We start from the raw sequence: 22,121 nt of genomic DNA, 5'->3' as shown, positions 1-22,121 counted from the left end.
TGTGCTTAAGATTTTTTAATAAGCTTTATTTTACAAAATTGTACATAAAAGTATACTTTTTGTAGAATTCTAATTATAATTTTGATCACCGAGACTGATCTCCCAGTACATCAATGACATCTTCATCGATCTGAAAAGTACAAGCATTACCAATCACAATTGTATTCATTTAAAAAGTAAGCATGCTTTTAATTTTTTACTTAACTCAAGTTCAAATAACTTACTTCAGGCCATTGTTCTGTGATTATGTCAAATAAGTCATCTTTAACGTCCCCTTGAATAACTATTTCATCATCACCTGTCACAGATGAACCACAAGAAAACTTATGGGAGAAAAATTTTGCTGCATCTTTTAAATCTATATCTAAAAAAAAGAAATGAAACTTTTTAAGTATTTTTTTTTAGTCTTCAAGTTAAAAGAAACATTTGAATTTTAATACATATGTGGCGAACTTTTTTACAGATACAACTATGCAGTGTCAAAGTTTGGTCCCCCCCCTTTCCAGCTCTATTTTAAATGCTAGCTGCTTATGGTTACCTATTGTTCACTCTCTTTATTGACTTTTCAGACTGTTAATTTACTACTATACAATGCATCCTTTTTTTTTTCCTTTTACCTTTATTCTACAAAAATAAAAATAAAAAAATGATCTACTATAAATTATTGTACAAGCTAATTAAGAAGTATACAGAAATGAACATGTTAGTGGCATTGAGATAATATCTGAAGAAAGTAATTGTTTATAATCCTAATTTTAACACTAGCAAGAGTTTGACTAACATTTTGATGGATGAATTTGAATGTGATGAAATTTAATTTAAAAAAAAAAAAAAAAACTTATACAATTTTGTAACAATGCTTTTTTTATATACCAAATTATTTTTTTTTTTTAAATTTCACTAAAAACATATATGGAAATGTAAAAATTATTTTTTTGGGATAATAGTTTTGGAAGATATGAATAACAATTTCTATAGGCAAGTCATAACGACTAACTAAATGGCGATAATAAACATGTTCACTGCCAGAACTCATGTCCCATATTTAGACCATCTATCAGATTAGATTACCCCTTAGCTGTTTTTAACTAAAATAGATACGGAATATCTAATTATGTAAATGTTCAGTACAATTAGCAAGTGAGTTACAGGACAGCCAACTCACCAAAACTATTTTTGCACTCGATTAAAACTGTTGGATGCATATTTCTATCACTTAGATTTCTTTACATTTTCTTTCCTCCAACTGAATGGAGTTTCTGGCAAGCTCTTTTCTGAACATTTTTTGTAATATTTTGCAGCTCTATTAATTAGTTAAAGAAAGCAGAGAATTAAGTGCAATTGTAAAAATGTTCAATGAAACAGTTTGAATTGTTTATGTCCTGTTTATTTACATTTGATAGTAAGTAATAAAAAGGATTTCTGTGTGACACACATTAGCATTATATATATAGAGAGAAAGAGAGCTAGATAGATAAATATTAAGAATAAATAGGCAAAATCACTTCATGAACCTTGTTTTGAAAAAATGTTTTATTTAAAAAATAACATATTTAAATTTCTTCATGAAATTCCAACAAAAATTTCATTATCTTTTCTTTCTGGTCTTCAGAAGGCCAATATGTTCATTTTTAATGATCATTTGGAATAATTAAAATGTATGCTTGAAAAAAATATAAAGAATATTGGAAAATTCCTTAGCAGAGAGGTGATAGAATTAAGAAAATAATATCTGAAATCATGGAATTTCCCTGCCTAAAATTCATTATCTTGCACACATATATAATTAACATGGAACCATTCAAAAAGATTAATTAGAGGGATAATACAAAAATTAAAACTCATAAACTAATCATAAATTGTTCTTATTCAGATTGCTTGAAAATTTGAAATCTGAAAAAGAATATTATCATGTGATTATAAATAAGAGGGGGAAAAATAAGAAGAAAATCCAATATTTAAGAGTGCTTTTGATGACGTATGTCATTTAATGATACAGAAGTAATCATGAACTTATTGTAGTTTTTCAACTGTATGGAAATGTCCGGGTTCCCCCCCCCCTAATAACAAAAATAATAAATTTTTGTATCTTTGCACAAAAAAATAAATAAAAAAAAATAATGAAACTATAGTAAAAATTAAAATTGCATTTGCCAAAAAAGAAATCATTTTAGTCATGTGATCATTAACTTTAGCATTCATGTGTTTAAAATAAAAATGATGTGAAAATATTGCTAAGATTTAAATAATAGTTACAGAAAAACAAACACATAATTATTGAAGTTTTAATTTTCTGATATTATAAACTATATAATCTACTAAACTAATTAATAATATTTTGTCTGTAATTTGTGGTTGAAATTAACTAGCTTAAATATCTGCCATTTAAAACTGATCATATTTTAAAAACAATAAAAATGGCTATATATTAACATAAGACATTTACAACTTACCAAAAGTTTTAAGCCCTGTAATAACAGTAACAAATTTTTTCTTTCCTCTAGGAGCTCTAGATATGCAAATTTTTTTCTCTTTTTCAGCTTTTTTCTTTGCTTTTAACATTCCTTTACCACCTCGTTTCTGACGCTTCTTTTCTTCATCACCTTGAGATGGTTCTGAATCTAAATCAAGTTGAATGTAAAATTATTTTACAGACAGGATATTTTTAACGTGGTGTGTATTCACATAAAATGAACAATTGCACCCCATCGATGTTTCTTTAAAACAATTCAAATTTATCGTGTAATGTAGGGGTAATCAGTAATGGATTGTGATTATCTTTTGAAAATAATTTATATAATTGTGCTATATTTTTGGTGTGCAAAGATATAATTAATGAATGTTGCAATAACTCAAAATGAAAGGAATTTGTTAAAAATAAATAATTTTTAAATTTTTGATACTTTAAGAAGAAAATAAAAATTGGTAAATTAAGAATTTTATCTGGCATATTGAACAAAGAATGATTATTCTTTCATATGGAGAATCAGGAAGAAATAGTTTAAAAGCAAAGAGAAAAAAAGATAATTCCTATAACTTTTTTCAATTTATATATCAGAAGTTAAAAGTAAAAACAGATAATTTTAAAGTTTGAATTTGAATATGACCATAAAACCTAAGAAAATGGCCAGTAATTTTATTATAAATTTAAAACAAAGCATAAGATTGATATAATTTTATATATTCAAGTATGGATTTTATATAAAACAATCTTTTAATGATAATAATCTAACACAAAACTAAAAATATATATTAAAAAAAAAGAATGAATGGTATAGGTTAGTAAAAATATTTTTTAAAATTCAGTTCTTTACAGAAATTTTTACAAGATTAAACTAGAGAAAAATGAGTAGTTCAGACATCAAGCATTTCAAAGAACAAGCAGAATAAAAAGCAAGATTATGTATAAAATTTATAAAATTACATTTTACTGTGATCTATTGGTACTGCTGCAGAAAATATAAATATTAGAACAAGAAGTTACAAACAGGAGCAACAAACATGGAGAGCAGAAATTAAAAGTGAAAAATGTTAATTTTTATGCATTCATTAATGGTTTTTCAAATGGTGTTTTCATGATTACATGTATGACTTTTCACATGTTACATATCTAAGTCATATTTGCTGATTTTTTTTTAAATGCTTTTCTTTTATTTTAAATGTCTTTTATTTTAAAAAGAAATTACACTATTATGAATGTAAAAATAGCAGATCAAAAGATTGCCAACAGCAAACAGATAAAAAATCAAAAGTGAAAAACATTCATTTTTACATATCCACAGTCAGTTGATTTCTCTTCTTTAAATTTTATGCAGCACTCTAAACTATTCATTAAAAAAATTACACTAATATTAGTTTAAAATAGTAAATAGTCTAAGACTGTACTTGTCATGGAAATTAAGCATTAAATATATAATATTACCAGCATATAAGTATAGTTAAATATAGATGGATAGCCAGTAATTGTGGCCAGATAGCTGATTCCCAAACCATTAATCATATATTTCCATTTGGAAAAATGCTTTAAATGATGTAAAGGATTAAATTTTATGTTGTTTCTCTATCAACTTACAGCTGAAAAATTAAAATCTAAGTGTTTGGATGGTCTCCCAGTCCTAACAAGTTATATTTAGTAAAAATTTCTTGAATTATTAATATTCTGAAGGAAAAAATCATTCTTCTGCAATTAAACTTGACAGTGTTCTGAAGATTTGAATGTCATTATTTTAAATGATAATAGACTGTTTAATCTCAAGAAAAACCTACCGATTTAATATCAATGAGGAAGGCATTAGTTGACCTAAAATAAAATTCCAGAATTTATAACTACATGAGTTTTGGTTAATAAAGAACGAAACTTATTTTTAATTAAAAATGCTGAATATATTTTACTAAACCTGACTAATAGGGCCAGAACATCATATAAAAAGTTAAACTTTATAAGTTTTTCAGTTCTATAATTATTAACTCAAACAATATAAAACATAATTTCTTACTTAATTTTAAATGGTCATCTCTAATAATTCAGAAATTAGTTACTTGAGCACAATTAGAATGAACACAATGTTTACTTTATGCTCTACTCTAAAAAAAGTAACAAATTTCCATTTTTGGCCCATAGTAAGTAGATCAAATCAAATTAGGTCCTTAAGAAAATCTATTGTAAATTGATAATTAGGTCAACTATCAATGGAGTTACTAAATGATCACCCACCACATAGCATTTAATGTAACAGCTTGATAAATATTAATATAAATATTAATAATATAATTGATAGTTCAAGAGAAATAGAAACTTACCCAACTTCATCTTTTGTTCAAACAGATCTGGTAAATTTTTCTGTAGCCATTCTTTGCATTTTTCATAATTAGGGTAAAATTCACAATACTGTATATATGAAAACAAATGCTTATAACATGGTTGAAATTCACAATTATTTATTTAAATTAAAAAGAATTAAAAAAAATCTTTATTCATATATTTTCATTAAGTAAATGACAAGCAAATTATTTAAAATCAATTGAAGTTTCATATTAAAATTTCAATACAGAGTCCTATAATCTAGTGAAAAATTTAAATTTTCAAAGAGAATTATTCCATAGAAACTACCATTATTAAAATAGAGCTGAATATTATTTTCTATGGTTAGAATTGGTATGTTGTGCTTCAAAATTTTTTTTAAATATCAGAATATATATGTATAGAATTGTACTTGGATGTTGAATTTTACATTTTTATATATAATCTCAATAAATTATTGTAAAAATTTGCACATGAGAAACAAACAAAAAATAGAATATTGTAAAATATACATACTTCTAGAGGCATAGAGCATTCTGAAAAAAAAAAAAAAAAGTCATATATTTATATAGTTTATGAAAAAAATTTCAAAATATAAAATGTTTCAAATATAATATATAAATTGAGTTTAAAATCCTATTATACATAATCCATTGTTCACATTTTCTTTAAATTCAATTTTTTTTTAAATTATTTAGAATCGCATATTTTTATTTAATATGAGAGTATAAAATATGGAAACACAAAATAAATAATAAAAACAAAAACTACAAATTCACTTTGTATTATTATATAAATTTAACTGCAATATACAAGCTATTTGATAATGATTTTCAACAAATGTATCTTGTTATATTTCATTTAAAACTACAGTTTTTTATAAACTTGCATTTCGTTAGTTAAATGATATATGATAACACAGAATTATAATTTTTAATTATTAAGAATTATATTTATACAAAAGTTATTAACAGTGAATTTAACAAATATGTAATTAAATGTCTTCATAAATACTATAACAAGATTTATCAAGTGTTATCACATAGAATACAACTTAAATGAAACTGATATTCAAGTAATTTTTAAAATAATATATATATGCTGAATCTTAATACAACTATAACTATAATAATTAATTTATTAAACTTTGCCTTAAAAATTTTTTAATGCAATTTATAATGTACAAATGCATGTTTGGCTATTATCTGATTCCATCACAAACAGATGTTAAATTTCATATATTTTTATTTGCACTACAATCATTATAATGTTAATAAAAGTAGTGTTATATTAGAAATGAAAACTTTCACTTATTTGATCTCAATTTCTTTACCTCATGATACATAGAATCTCAGAAAAATATTTTACCTTCATTTAATCAATCAGAAAATTAAAATGCCCTTTCATTTTTAATTAAATACATAGATTCTAGATAAAATTGAGTTTAAATCAAAATTTTTATGTCATAAAGGTACACAGATAAATCAGTATCAAGGGTGCATAAATAAGCTCTATTAATGCAGATACCCAGTGATTCTTATCTCAAATATTAGCAGTGCTGCAAAAAAATTCACGAGGAAATAAAATTTTTAATGCCACTTTTCACATAAAGAATCTAAATTTTTAAATTTCAAAATCAGATATGAAATAAGTCATATTCATATTAGCAATGACATTTTCATTATATTTTTCAAATGTTTTTTAGAATTTTCATAATTTCCCTTCCCCCAAGAACAGAATGTAAATCATACACACCATCAATAGTTCATGTATCATCTCCACCATAAAGCAAGTATGGAAAAAAAATATGCATTATTTACACTACAACCAATTATGTTTAGAACAAATTCAGTTGTAAAATTTTTGGTGGTACAGGATTGTCCTGCTTGGAGACTTTTGAACAATGTTAAAAAAAATCTTTGGATGGGTGTGAAAGAAGAAGGAGAATCAATTTCTGATACTTTCAAGGTAGATCTAGTGGAACTGCAACTCTGATAATTCAAAGGGAGAAATTATTAATTTTCAAATAAGACAATAATTGTTATGCAGTAGACATTGAGTGCTATATGATTAGCATCAACCTGCTTTTCTCTTATTTGTTGATTTTTTTCCCTTGTATTTTCTTCAAGTCTTTAGTGTTTGTTTTTATATCTCACTGATTACAGGACTCTCAGAGTAATAGAAAGGTTAGTAAATAAGATAAAAATTAAAAATGCAATAAAAAAATTTATTTATTGGGTGCTACAGCTCTTCAGCCCTAATGGATAAGTCATCATTAAGATTACAAATGCCAAAAAAGTATGGAAATTTTTATTAGAATGGCAGTAAAAAAAAAAAAAAAAAAAAAAAACACTTTTTCATAGAAAATGTTTTGTACAAATACACCAGTGAACATGCAATGTCTCATAGGTTAGAAATTCTTAAAATTTTAAATAAAAGACATACAATTGAAATCCTAATATGAGAGATATAAAAATGTGTCTCAAAAAATGCCTTTTTTAATTTTTTAAATAAATTTTTGTTGCTTTCTGTACCATTGCCGTTCATTCTTAACAAATAAAATTGTAATTTCGAAACCTTGTTTTGAAAAAACAGAACTTGTTTGATCTTACAAAATTAATTGCCTGAAAAGGTAATTATTATAATGGCTATGGGAGAAACTTTAGAATTCCAAAAAATAATAAAATATTTGATATTCGTTACTTGTTACAACTTTTAAAGGCCATACATTATAAGGAAATACCAATATATTTTATTACCTTCTTCAAATTTTTATTTAAAAAATGTCTTTTCATTTACATTAAATTCATTTCCAAGAATTTTTTTCCTTTAATTTTGTAATAAACTTATTGTAATAATTTAACAAAATTAAAATCAATTTCATTGTTTTCATTCCTCAGTGGATCTTGGTTGGCATACATGTACCTTTCAGTTCAAGTTACATGAAATATGTGATTTTTTTTATTCCATTGATAATTTGTATATCTTTTTTATAATAAACAATATTTACTTTCAAACATAAAGCAAAAAAAAAAAAAAAATCACATAAGGTAGCATGCAAAAGCAGATGTTCAGAACAAGCATAGAATTATTTAAAAAACATAATGAATAAATTGAATCAAAATAAAAGTCCTGGTAGATGTGAATAGGTGTGAAATAAGAAATGTGAATTCAGAAGGAATTTAAAGGAAACATAAGAGAGAATTTTTCTAAAATAAAATATGTGAGATAATGAAGAAATTATGATCCACAGCAATGTCAGGTATAAAATCTAATTCTATAAAGAGGCAATTTTTAAAAAATGGATTAAACAATAAAAATTGGAAGGGTTTCCTTTTTTTAGGATACAGTACACAATTTTTTTTAAAAAAATATTAATTCTAACAATTTATTTCCATAAAAATATATAAAACAATGCTGAAAATAAGTAATGAATATTCATGTTGTGACAAAAATCCTAATTTTGTGATACAAATAATTACTTCATATATATGGGTGATGTGAGTAATGATAACATTACAGATAACCATTAATCAAATGCAGAGTCATTTTTTTGCTTACCTCCACAATATGTAACTTCAATAGGATATTTCACACCAGGAATAGGACCAACTGGTAAACTCTCTTTAACTTCATCATTTGAAGGCAAATCACCAGCCATTATTGGATTAAAAATACTCTACCATAAATAAAATATAATAATTCATTAAAAAATTAATGACATTTTAAAACAGAAAAAAATAACAAGCATAATTAAAATAAAACTAAGCAAATCAATGAATTAATATCATAAATAAAATTCCAACATCTGTGAGTTTGTAATTCATTAAATACTTAGTTATCTTTACTTTCTTAAAACAAAATAGAAATTTAATACAACAATTAAATTAATAATTTAATTGAAATTATAAATTATTCTTTAACTCCTATAAATCATATCAAATGATTACTTGCAAATATTGCATCTATAACTATTATGCTGAAGTCTGAAAAAGGGCGTACTATTTAAGAAATTTACATGAGCTTTCAATTCATTAGCCAACTCTTTGTAGATCCCAAAAGATGTTAATGAAATTCAACAGTATTTCTCCATAAATTTAACATCACAGTAATTTTTCAAATTAAACTAGTAAGAATATAGAGTAAAACAAGTGACTTTTTTTTAGCACTTCTGCAAGAAAAAAAAAAATAATAAATTTAGCAAACTCAACATTAATAGAAAAATTGCATTTTTTTTTTCACAAAATGTTTTTGTTTGATGATACTGGTAATTGATAAATTATTATTCTTTTATTTATTTTCCTTTTCATTTTGGTAACAATTATAGTATATTTTTCACTCACTTTAAATACAGTAAAAGAAGGTCTTTCTTTAATGAACAAGACTGAAGACTAAAGAAGGAAGACACTGCATATAGCTTAAGCAGAAAACTAGTAAAGTTTGTAAGTACTCGAATATGAATGATTTTAAAAAATTGTTTTAATTCATAAAATATAATATAAGAGATTTTTGGATTTAATATTTACATCCCATATTTATGCACTAACATTTGTTCCTAAAATAACTAAGCCATTTAAAAAGTATAATTTTAAGTTCGCAAAGTTTTAAGTTATTTTCAATTTTATTCATTGAAGCGCAATTAGTACATAAAATATTGTTATGAAGAATACATTTATTTTAACAATTAAAATTTATTCTGTTTTAATATAATGTTTTTCTCATGAAATACTAAATTATAAAAACTTACATGATTATATTTCATAGTATTCCAAAAATATCAGTTTATTACAAAATCAAAGCAATAAACACAATAAAAGAATACATTTAAAAATTTCTGTTTTAAAATACATAATAAAATTGTTTAGATAAAAAAAAATTCATACACATTCAATAACTTTTCTAAATTTCTTCACTATCATACATATTTAGACACGTTATACATGACATAAACTTAAGAAAAAGAAAATATTCAATATTCCGGTTTTATTTCATCTATTTAAAGTCCCTTTGTTAAATTAAACCAACGTATAAAAAAGACAAGAATCACAATATCATAGTTTAATAACTTACCTTCTCTTATTCCGGTTACACTTGCCAGACAGTAAATAAAAAAAGCAAACAATATTGCTGGTTACAGTTGTTTAATGAAAGTGAAATTCCTTTGTGAACAGAAAAGTTATCGGTCGCACTGTAAAATAATTCATTCATGAGAAGATCAAGGGATTCATGTCACGTGATGAAGGGTATTTTTCCACAGCTGATTGGATCATTTCCTCAATAATGCATCAATTCTTGATCTCATTAACCATAACATTTCTTTAATAGAGCAAAATTTCTTTCCCTTTTTTTTTCTGTAGATTTCAAAATATCTGGAGGAATATAGACATTGGTGTATAGAGTGGTTCATCTGAACCGGGTTATAGTAACCATTTTTCGCCCCTTCTAGTTACCTTCTGCTATAAAAAGAAAAAAAAATGCCTCCATGGCCTGAAATGGGCACCAAATATTTACTCCTCTTGTCCAATCATTGTACCCACACTGAACATCAATAAAACTCTGCTGTCGTCTCTGAATTCTGATCATATTATACTGATTAAATAAAAAATATTTTTTATATCTGTTCTATTTTCTCTATCTCCCATACTTGACTGATGACTTTTTAATTCCTTGATAAAACTAAAAACAGTTACATTAACAGAAAAATCAATTTTCAGAAGCTAAATAAGGACTCAAAATCTGCTCCAAAATACGTTTGTTTGTTTGTTTTATGATCATTGATAGCTATACAATTTTGAAATTCTTTTACTGCTGTAAAATAAACAAGAAAGAAATTCAGGACGTTAATGTTACACATTTTTACAACATTTGAGAATTTTGAGACTAAAATTATTTTAAATAGAAACAACCAATCGAATTTTTGTGATATGAACTTTATTTTGTTATTAGTCTTTGTAAATTAATTCTATGACAAAAATGATGATATGACATTTGAAGTAAACTCTGTTAAAAAAAAATTATTGGAAATCTTAAAAGTAAGGCAGGTGAATTGCAAAAGTGCACATAACTTTATGGACATAGAAATTTCTTCACTGGATTCGAATCTCACGTTCATTTTGAACTGGTTTCGCGAAGGAAAGTCAATTCAAAAATCCACAAACATTGAAACTGGAAACAAAAACATGGGTGCTAATCATTTAGCGCACTGAATTCATCGTCTCTAAGCATTTTATGTTGGTTCATTTGTTGCAAGGAATTACCTGAAAAATAAAAATAGTTTATGTATTAAATTACATGAAAACATAAAACAGATAGGTAAATTATTCTATTTTGTATATGATTCTGTATTCACTTTTTGTCCTGTAGTATCAAAATTTTAAATATGCTTTTTTTTTTCGTGAAAATGAATTTATTGTTATCTAAATCTTTTCGGTTTTTATGTATTAATCAGAAAAGATAACGAAGCTGCATTTTAAATTAACTGTAATGTTAAATGAAAACAATTATAACAATCCGGATCTTTATCGCTTATCCCTACAAAAAAATTGGCTGATAATGTCGAATTAAAATTTTTTTAGGATATTATCATATTGAATATGCTACAAGAATTGCAAAAGAATGTGTTATAAATCGAAATGAAACGATAATAAGTAAATTATTTCTGCTAACCTTGCATTAAAGTGACATATTTTACTTGTGGTAAAGTTTCATTCAAATCACTTTCTTTTAACACTGCTTTATACATTTCTATAGTTCTTTTTGATAACTTATCAGAATTTTAAATATATTTTAAAGTTTATCCTTTTAAATTTTATTTTAAAATGTACTTTCATAGCATGCAAACATCTATAAAAGTACATGCTGGTTGAAATACTAGTCGGAGTATTTGGAGTAGTGAGCAAAGAGGGAAAAAAAATCTGTTTTTGGCCTTATGTAAGTGAAGATTTAGCACAATGGTACATGATATTTTTTTATTATTTTCAATAATGTCATTAAACATACAATGTTCTCAAGATGAATTTTGATCTTTTACATATATATCATTAAAATTTAAAATATTAACATTTACCTCTAGTATTGTTTTTGATAGTGGTGGGCATTGTTAAATCTATAGTCCACTATCAGGCTTCAGTGTTACAAGTGACAGTTATTATTATAAGGAATGGGCTTTTATTAAAATTCATTCGAAACATAACTATATCTAATAATTCCTTAAGCTGACTAAAATAAAATGTCATGTTTGAATGACTTTAAATGGGGGAGGGATATAAGTAAAGCAGCAGCAATTCTCTAACTCTTGTATGTTGTTTCTTGCTTTTGCTTGTATCTTATATTTGAATATCTGAAACAAAATATAAGGATGTATTAATAAAAGAAAATTATTAATGATGTGAAGAAATTTAAACCCCATAGAAAGAGTTGAAAATTTATATAAAGAAAAAGATGTAGGAAAAATTAACCTATTTAATATATAATTATCACATTTATAATTAAAAATCTTTAAATAAAAAACGCAGTGCTGTTGATAGTTACAAAATTTACTTTAATATATGCTTGTTTGAATTGTGTTAATGACTAACAATGTGACCAATTTCATTTTATAATACCATGCTTATCTAACATATCTTGTTGCAAACTTTTTTATGAACTACTTAATGTGAATTTATATTACCCATTTTAAGTCAACAGAACCTAAACACAATTAGTTTACTATTAAAAAATATTTAATAAAAAATAAAGACTATTCGTCTATAAAGATAATTTCAAAATTTTGCTTTTAACATGTGAAAATACAGGTTTATTTACAGAAATGTAACTAATGGTACAAATTCTTCCAAATCAAATAGATATCTGGGAAACAAGCTGATTGTCAAGATTTCAAATAAATTAGAACTAATCTACTTTAAAATCTTCTCTTAAAGTCTGTACTTTAAAATGAAACAGTTGTAACTCTGTATCCTACTTATGTGATGTTATTTTTCTCAGTAAATTTTCAATCTTGAGCATTAGAAATTTTTCAGTAGGTTTAATCAAAGTCTGAAAAACTAGATTTATGCTTGGTGATAAAAATTGTCAAGCATATGAAAAAGAATAGAATTTTTATAAAATGTCTGAAATTGAGCGAGCAAATGCAAATTTTTTTCTTTCATTGGTGTTAAATTTTTGCTAAATCGTACTAAACATAATCATGTTTATTACATATTATACCTCATCTTTGCAAAATACCCAAGTATTTGTTTTTACGGTTAAATACTTAAGTAAATATCTGGGCAAATACCTAAACTGTAATTTATCTGTGTATTTATTTTGCAATTAGTTTTATTTATATAAAATGCCTGTATTAGTGTACATTATGATATTCCTGTATAATGTTAAGTAAGATGAAGAAAAACTTGAGTCATGTGCATCTCTTACAACTTTTCAATTAAAAAAAATTAAAACAATTTAATTTTAAAAAACAAATGAAATACTTCATTAAAAATTTTACATAAAATATTTGATTTCACATCAATCCTTTTAAATTATAATAAGTAATTATATGTTCCTGATTTTTTTTAAAGAATAATTTTAACAATATAAAAAAATTAAATTGTTGCCTTTGATTTTAAAATTTATAAAATTGATATTGGTAACTACATTGTAAGTTACAATTGTTTCTATTTTTTTTATTTCTAGGTTTGGGATTTGGAATCAGATCTTATAATTTTAAAATTTATTCAAAAATATTAATCTGAATCAGATTCTGACTCAAATAAGTTGTGCAAATTATCTTTTTCCATGTTATCTTTTTCTTCATTTGTGAATAATCATATAATTTCTTGTCTTCTTGTGTTTTTGTTTATTTCTTTTGTACCTTTATCAAAGTATAGACATTAGCATTAGCTTATATGATACACATGTAAGCTAAGTTAGTCCTACTGAAAGTTCTTTCAGTTATAAGAAATGCACTGAAAATGTACAAAGCTCCTTCATCATAATATTAGAATCATTCCTTCTCATCGTCCCAACAATAATTTTCTTTCTCATCACCAGTTCTTTACCCATTAATCAACAAAATCTATCTTCTGCTGAAAACTGTCCAACGTCATTTGTGTCTTTCCATAAATGAAAATATGGCATTAAGTAGGTCCGATGATTTTAAACCACTTCGTTGCATCATTATATTTAAAATTTCTGCTGCAAAGTGAATTGGATCTTTCCCCCCCCCCCCCTTTCTCTTAAATTTATAGAGAATACACTTTTCTTTACTTTTTTGTAAAATAAATTTTGGAAACTATTCTAACAAAATATTCTCTGCATTATTAAGTTATCTGTTAGTCAAGTGAATTTATGGATCATTCCACTAACTCAAGGTATATATTAACTTAACTATTGGTTCCAAAATGTTTTTTTTTAAGTATAACATGAATAATATTAAGAATTATTATTCCATTGTGTCATTTCTTCAAACCAGAAAAAATTAATTATCATCCTATTTAAGTACATAAGTGGTTTATTCTGAAGCTTAATAGCAGTTTTTAATAATCTTAAAAGTCTTTTTAAATAATAATATAACTATATACATTTTTGAGAATAATAAAAATGTATCAGACATAATATATTCTCCCCCCCCTTTTTTTTTCCTGCAAAATACTGTTTAGGTATATACTCAGACTTGAGTAAATATTTTTTTAAAAATATGCTACCTATACTACTGGTTGTGTTCTAATTATTCATTTTGCTATTCATAGAAAATTTTAAATATGCATTTAATAATATTGGATTATTAAATGTAAAAATGGAATGGTCAAATTATTTATTTATTCCTATTCATATTTCTGAAGTGCCGTATTCATACGTATTAGTACATTTTCTATGAAAGTAATTTTCCATAATTATAAAGGTTTTATGAATCTCTCAGAATTAAGGTTTGTTTATCAAAAAGATTGAGAAGAAAATTCTTGTTGCCCATCAAAGTAATTAATCTACTAAAATTAGCAAGCCTTTTTTTCTATCCTTGTCAATTTTTCCCCTTTCTGTTTTTGGAAAAAATTAGTATTATATTTTGATCTAGTGGAATATTATGATAAAACATAAGTAGAAAATTAACTCATTCAAAGATGCAAGATATTATGAAAGAAAATTTCTAGGCATCTGTTCTTAAATAATACATCTTTTACTTTTGATTTTTTTTTTTTGAAAAAATTTTAAATTTCTATTTTAACAAATTTAAATAACATGAAGAACTTATAAAGAGTTGTTAAATTAACAATACTTGGCAAAATGTAGAATTTATTATTATTTTCTTTTCTTTTCTTTTGTAGAATCTAATTTTGTAGCTGTTAAAATTTTCCATTTACTTTTTGGGATTATTTCTATAAGTATATGCAGAAAGATACTGATAAATCTGTATACAGTCTTTTAAAAATATTATACAAAATTTTGATCATTACTTGATTGTAATGAAAAATGTTCATTACAGAATTAATTTCCAATTTTTGTCTTTATTGTATGGTAAAGTAGACAAAACTGGGATTTTCATATTTTCGTATCAAAGCTTCTTAAAAACATTTTTAAAAAGACTCAGATTTGTTAGTTACATTTTTCAAAATCTGGGTAAAATATCAGATTAAAATGATTTGATTATATAACAAAAAATATGATTTTAGCCACTTTAAAAGCTGAATCTCATAATAAAATAATATTTTGCTTCATGTATTAATATCTTAAAAATATGCATATCATTTCTACTAGAAATCAGAAATTTGCTTGTAATTTAAAAATATGTTAAGAATATTACTTTTATAACTTCTAAATAGATTAATTCACTATGTACTTTACACAGAATTAATAGTTCTAACAATAATTTTATGCTATTATACTTTGATTCTATATATATTTTTGCAATAATTATTTTCGCACATTTGTTATCTAATATTAAAAATTAACTATTTTCCTCTAAAGAGTTATGCCAGTGAAAGTTAATAGAAAAATTTCAAAAACAAGGGAGCCGCACTTGGTGATCAATTTGTTTACCTGAAATATTAAAATTATTAATATAAAATGCATTTATTTGAAATTTTATCTTGTTATAAGATAAGACTGAGTACTATGAATTTAATGGAATCTGTTTACTACAAATTATTACCCAATCTAATTAATTAAATCTCTTCCGCTTTATATATAATTCAATGTCTGTATCAAAGTAAGCAATTTTTTATCTCATAATTTTTTTTTTAATTTCAATACTGGCAAAAGCTAGCAATTAAATTTTTTGGTGGAACAATAAAATATATTTGAATTTATTCATAACAATCAATATATTGCTGCAGTTTATATATCAAATTAAATTTTAAAAGTTAAAATCAGAAAAAAATATGCAAATTGAAAAAATTGATATTAAAGAGTTTTGTTTTTTTTCCCTTGAATTTTAAGGATTGTATAAAAATCATTTTTAATTGTTAATATTTTTGAAATTATTCCTGTATCTCCCAAAAATTACCAATTTGCTTAAACACAAAAATTTATTTAATTTTTAATTAATTTATATTTAACTTAACTTTTGGACTTTGAAATGTTAACAGTGTAGTTCCTATCTTGTAAACAATATATTTGCCAAATTTCACCGTGATTGGACAAAAAGACAGACAAACAAATATTCATTATTATGTAGTAAGATTATCACGATCCCTTTATTTAATATTAATTAATATACTCATTAAACTTATATTTCCTTTGCAAATTTCTTATTTTGCTCCTTATATAAATATTAGCTTGCCTTCTTCGATTATTGTATAAAAATAGCAGTCGAAATAAAAAACTCTGTTCGAATGTTGGCTTCTCCAATTACTATATAAATAGCAATAAAAATATTGAAATCTGTTAAATATCATAAATATAATTTAAAAATTACACTATGTACAGAAAGCAAGGACATGTTTTTCCTAAATAATTTAATAAGAATTTGATTAAAATTTGGGCCGCGTCAATTGTTTTAGTAACTTGTTCCATAGATTTTCTAAAAATAATAATAATAATAAACAGTTTCCTTGTTATTCCATTTATTGCTTATTTTTAGAAGAATGAGAAAAGTGTATAGTAATATAAAATAGTATTGAAATCTATTTTCTTTTCCAGGTGACTTCTAGGATTGGCCAAACGCAATTCAAAAAATTCTGTGTTTCTTCGCAATTTAAATTCAATTTAATATTATTCCGTGTTTCGATTAAAATTCTGGATAGCATTAAAGTACAAACAGTTCTAAAAGTCATTTATTCCATTTATTCTTGATAGGATTTTAACTCTTTTACTGAAAAGAAATCAATTAAGAATACAAAAGATGAAGGTAGATGAAAAGCATTTGATTAGTGATAAGTTTGCACCATTTGATTCAGACGCAACAGTCCAAATTGAAGCTCACACTGATAAAAAAGACTTCATTTGTGATATTTGTGGCAAGGCCTTTTCTCAAAAACGTTATTTAAAAGTACATTATGAAATACATACCAGTGAAAAGGCTTTTATTTGCGATATATGCATGAAAGAATTTTCTCGAAAACAGTATTTACAAATTCACATCCGTACTCATACAAATGAAAAAAATTATTCTTGTGATTTATGCAATAAGCGATTTGCTTGGAAGAATGATTTAACGAGACATTATCTTTATCATGCAAAAGAAAAACCATACTCTTGTGATGTATGCAATAAAGGATTTGCCGAGAAAACTTATTTAAGATACCATTATCGAACTCATACAAATGATACACCCTATTCTTGTGATATATGTGGTAAAAAACTTACGCGTAGAAGGAGTTTGAAAAGGCATTATAGATCTCATACAAAGGAAAAGCCCTATTCTTGTGAGGTATGCAATCAGATGTTTTCTGATCGATGTAGTTTAAATAAACATAATAGAATTCATGAGAATGATAAACGTTATTCCTGTGAAGAATGCGGTAAAGGATTTTATAGGAAAAATGATTTGAATAGACATTATCGTTATCATACGAATGAAAAACCCTACCCTTGTAATGTATGTGGCAAAAAATTTTTTCAGGCATCGCATTTAAAGAACCATTTTCTTACACATACAAATGAAAAACCTTATTCTTGTGAAGTATGCGATAAAAAATTCTCCAGGAAAAGTAATTTAAATGACCATTTTAGAACTCATATAGATGAAAAACCTTTTTCTTGTGATGAATGCGGCAAAGTATTTAGTCGAAAACGTGATGTAACTCAGCATTCTCGTATTCATACGAAAGAAAAGTTGCATGTTTGTCATACTTGTGGCAAAGCATTTTCTAAGAAATGTAGTTTGAGTAAACATTTTCTTACTCACTCAGATGAAAAGAATTTACCTTTGTTCGATATGAAGTAAATAAATTTACCAGAAGAATAATGTTTATGGAACATTAAATATAACATAAACAAACATAACCTCCAAATTTTTTGTGATAACGAAATATCTGAGAAAGATTATTTGCATGAATATTTATTTTTATAGGCCAAGCTCGACCTTTTCTTGAATGTGATATATGCGGACTAAACTATATTTTTATAAAAATAAATAATTATTTTGAAACTATCTCATTTTTTATGTGCATACTTGTAATTTCTAGGGCGTCAACTTGAAAAACACATCTATGATTTCCTTGGAATCGTACAAATGATTTGCCCTTTTGTGTATCAGCATTTGTGCAGCAAGAAATCATAATGTATGCTTCTAGTATGATTTTTAAAAATATAAAAGAATGAAGGAATATTAAAACATTACTAGAAACTTGCCTACATCAGAAAAGAATTTAGTAAATCCAACTTAAAGTTTCATGGTTGGACACCTTCTCATAGCTCCGTACCTGTAACCATTATGGCTACTAAACGGTTTAATGCACATGAAAATGGCACCTCTACACATTACCTGAAATAGATTTGCTAATTACATTTTTAAGGAATTGCTAGTGAAAAGGAACTATAAAGACCAGAAAAAGTAAACCTAAATTCAGAAGAAGGGGCGGAAATGCCAATATCACTGCAAGTATAAGAATATCTATGGAATTTACAATAAAAATAAAACACTGGAATTTAAAAAAAAAAAAAAAGAAAGTGGCTATTACTTTAAACATTAAATTAATGAAAAATTATATTAAAAAGGAAAAACAATAGGGATATTAAAACATAAGTGAGTGATTAGATGCTTTAATGATATTTAAGAGAATAACAAAAACTATCCACAAATAAATACAAAAACTTCGATATAAAATCAAAATACTGAAGAGAATTTTAAAAATCCGTCATTTAGAAGAATTACAGATGAAAAGGTATTCAATTCTGACTCGGTAAGAGTGGTGTATAAAAAAAAATTTTAAAAAAAACATTGAACTTCTGTAAATGTTTATGTATCTGGTCTGCTGAGACTGCTAAGTTAAAAGCGAATTTTCCTTTGAAAAGAATTAAATCTATAGCAATTAAGAGCTCAGGATTGTTGAAGAAGTGTTCTGTTTTGAAGAATGAAATTAATTATTTTGCGGATTATTTGCCTGGATAAGTTATTGGGTGCAAATCTCTAAAGCCATTTTAGAATTAAATTAGATACGGATTTTTTTAGAATGCTAGGAAACTATGAAAATGCACTCTGTAATGTAGTGAAATGCAGTTCCAGTAGCTCTACATGTGCAAAAGGTGAATTATGTGAAGACAATACAAGGAAGTCTTAGAGTATTTATAAATGTTATCCCCATTGTTATGCAAAAAAATGTAAAAATATAATAGAAGTAGTTATTTTTCTACAATGTAGACTAGATTTTAATCTCTGCCTTTCATAAATTTGTATTACTGTCTGTCTGTTACCATTACTCCATTATACTTTGAATACATTTTGTATTTATTTGGGTGAAATAGTATTGTACCATGACATATTTTTGAATCTTTTACCATGCACTTTTTGTATAAAAAATTTGCGTCTTATTTTTTTTTTTTTTTTTGACTATGTTTAAGTTGATCTATTTACTTAAATAACTTAACATTGCTTAAAATATTGGGAAATGCATTTAACAAAAGTTCCTGTTTCCATTAGAGTTGATTCCGCATTGTTAGGATAAATGAGGGAGATAGGGCATAAGAATATTCAAAATCTTAATCGATTGCTGAATTGTAAATATCTTTTTTAGAATGTTGGCTACCGCGGAGCTCACCATATTTGCTGTCTAATTAATCTTCTATTGTTTAATTGAATAATTCCTTCTCAACTGCAAGTATGAAATAATAAAGAATATAGATTATCTGAATCATAGTTGTAAATCATGGTAAAGGTAGACTGGATGGGATTATCGTATAAACAAAATAGACAGATGTATAATGAAATGTTTTTTCGATTTCTTAGTGTAATGTAACTTACAGCTTTCATTTAATTTACAAGACTGAATTTGAATTTATCTCGAACTTAATGAAATTAAAATCATATATCAATTCAATTTTAGAAAATTATTCTTAAAAACCTTTTTATCCATGCAGATCAGCGGGGCTTTTTTTTAATTGATTTATCAATCAGTAATCCTGTTAACTTTATATTAAAGTGCTAGATTGGGCTAAAAAAATTATCTTTTTTTTTAAGATAATGAAATCATATGTCGCCAATCTCATAGTGCCATTTACCCTGCCTAGCCAGCGAAAATTTATGTCAACCATTTATGAAAGCAATAGTGATTCTTATGATCCACACTCAATCCTGCAGAAAGTGGTCACATTCACATGGTATAGAGAAAAAAATTTTATGGCAGAAGAGAGCTAACTACACTTGTTTTGAAATCAGAATTAATATTTAACTCTGAAGCGACTGAAAAATAAAATTCAACAAATCGTGTTACTAATTTTTTCCTCCTGTGTTATCCACAATCTCCAAATTTGTTAATTATATTATGTTCATTATTTTTTCAATGAGAAAAAAAATAACGAAATCTCATTTTTCTGATATACTAAGAAGGTGAGACTCAACAGTTGAAGTTAATGGTCCACTTATGAAGAAATGATCTTTGAAGCTATAAAGTTTCAAAATCATTGAACTTAGACCACAGAGGGGAAATACTCCCAATAACATGTTTCAGATTATGTTTAAATAATTTGATCTCATCCTCCCAAAGCTCACGAAGTTTTGTAGCTATACACATCCATTCAATGCTTTCACTTAAAAAAAAAAAAAAAAAATTACTTAAGATTTCATTTGGATGCTTAACCATTTTATGCATTCTTTTCTTTTTTAAAGTTTATTACTTGAACTAACGAAATTCTTAGCACCATCTCTAAATATTTTTGAAGTTTTTTTCCCCTATGATTACAAAAATCTTTTCAAGCACTGAAGGAAAGCAGTTAAGGTAAAATCTATTACAAAATCCAAATGAATAACTGTGTTTAATGTATCTGTCGGTGTTGGAAAATCCAATTTTTAAATGTTTTGTGGAAAAGCTTACTCCTTTAAATTTTCAAAATATTTTTATTTAATTTCTAAGATATATTGAAATAAAATTAAAGGCTTTTTTAATAGAACTTTATAGCTGAAAATGGAATTGTAAACAATATTATGAATAAGCACTTTTCTTTATTCTTATTTGCTACTTAAAAACTACTTATTTTATTTCTCTTCCTTTACCATATATTAGATTAGATTTTGCAATATTTTCGGCAAAAATTTCTTCGTTTCTGACAGCATTCATGCAAATTTCGATAATTCGGAATCACAAAAATATTTCGATTTTGGAAGCGTTTTCAGTTGTTTGTTTTTATTTTACAGTCAAACGAAATTTTTTAAATCAACTTATTTTTTTCTGCAAAGGATACTGTTCCCTTTTTGTGTGTGTGTGCTTTTGAATTTTTTCCTTCTCCTTTCTTGGTTGGATTTGTGGATTTTAATGGCGTAAAAGCCAATTCTGGCTATATTGCGCCAATCATATGGTATATATTAAAAAAGTACTTATATAAATAAAATTATAATTAGATATGAAATTGTATACTTCTTTCTTGAAGGATGTAGGTGAGTTCCTTCCGTTTTTTTTTTTTCATTGTTTTTTTCTTAAAGTCAATATTTTATTTTGGTTACGCCTAACCACTCAATTGTGACCTTAAAATGTGTCGATAATGATGTACTTTCATTGAATTCGAACAGATTTAAATTGAAATTGCATTCGCAAGTCATTAAAAAGTTTTTTTTTTTTAAATTTAAAGTGCTAAACCCGTAAACGAACTTATCTAAGATTAGACTTTTTCTAAGGCAAGTATGAAGTCACTTAGATATGAAATTTGCTCAACAAGAGAAAATGATTTTTACAATGCAGGATCCAATTTTTGC

At 25.3% G+C, this 22,121-nt stretch overlaps 2 protein-coding genes across 4 annotated transcripts; one reads left to right on the top strand and one right to left on the bottom strand.

Annotated features, from left to right (window-relative positions):
• Nucleotides 1-10,013, bottom strand: LOC129971626 (density-regulated protein homolog). Of its 2 annotated transcripts, none has more exons than XM_056085574.1 (7): nt 9,872-10,013; nt 8,363-8,480; nt 5,318-5,337; nt 4,801-4,888; nt 2,454-2,621; nt 225-364; nt 1-130 (listed from the first exon to the last, which is right to left on the bottom strand). In XM_056085574.1, the coding sequence occupies exons 2-7, from the start codon at nt 8,460-8,462 to the stop codon at nt 86-88; spliced, it is 561 nt and encodes a 186-aa protein (XP_055941549.1). In that variant the 5' UTR covers nt 8,463-8,480; nt 9,872-10,013; the 3' UTR covers nt 1-85. The 2 variants fall into 2 exon arrangements, with proteins under 2 accessions (XP_055941549.1, XP_055941548.1); XM_056085573.1 differs by lacking the exon at nt 9,872-10,013 and adding an exon at nt 9,685-9,820.
• Nucleotides 10,014-10,972: 959 nt separating this feature from the next.
• Nucleotides 10,973-19,631, top strand: LOC129972152 (zinc finger protein 239-like). Of its 2 annotated transcripts, none has more exons than XM_056086168.1 (2): nt 10,973-11,113; nt 16,916-19,631. In XM_056086168.1, the coding sequence occupies exon 2, from the start codon at nt 17,118-17,120 to the stop codon at nt 18,159-18,161; it is 1,044 nt and encodes a 347-aa protein (XP_055942143.1). In that variant the 5' UTR covers nt 10,973-11,113; nt 16,916-17,117; the 3' UTR covers nt 18,162-19,631. The 2 variants fall into 2 exon arrangements, with proteins under 2 accessions (XP_055942143.1, XP_055942144.1); XM_056086169.1 differs by lacking the exon at nt 10,973-11,113 and adding an exon at nt 11,738-11,754.
• The last annotated feature ends 2,490 nt before the right edge of the window (nt 19,632-22,121 follow it).

The sequence above is a fragment of the Argiope bruennichi genome, chromosome 6, assembly GCF_947563725.1.
Source record: "Argiope bruennichi chromosome 6, qqArgBrue1.1, whole genome shotgun sequence".
NCBI classification, from domain to species: Eukaryota; Metazoa; Arthropoda; class Arachnida; order Araneae; family Araneidae; genus Argiope; species Argiope bruennichi.
This window is presented reverse-complemented; position numbering and strand designations above follow the sequence as displayed.

What these genes read in the sequence shown, in the direction of transcription:
- LOC129971626 (XM_056085573.1), bottom strand. Translation starts at nt 9,720, where the DNA reads ATGATAGTGAAGAAATTTAGAAAAGTTATTGAATGT. An exon ending in TGAACAAAAGATGAAGTTGG is followed by an intron (nt 2,622 to 4,800) that starts GTAAGTTTCTAT and finishes AACTTGATTTAG; the next exon opens with ATTCAGAACCATCTCAAGGT. An exon ending in TACAGGGCTTAAAACTTTTG is followed by an intron (nt 365 to 2,453) that starts GTAAGTTGTAAA and finishes TCTTTTTTTTAG; the next exon opens with ATATAGATTTAAAAGATGCA.
- LOC129972152 (XM_056086168.1), top strand. Translation starts at nt 17,118, where the DNA reads ATGAAGGTAGATGAAAAGCATTTGATTAGTGATAAGTTTGCACCATTT.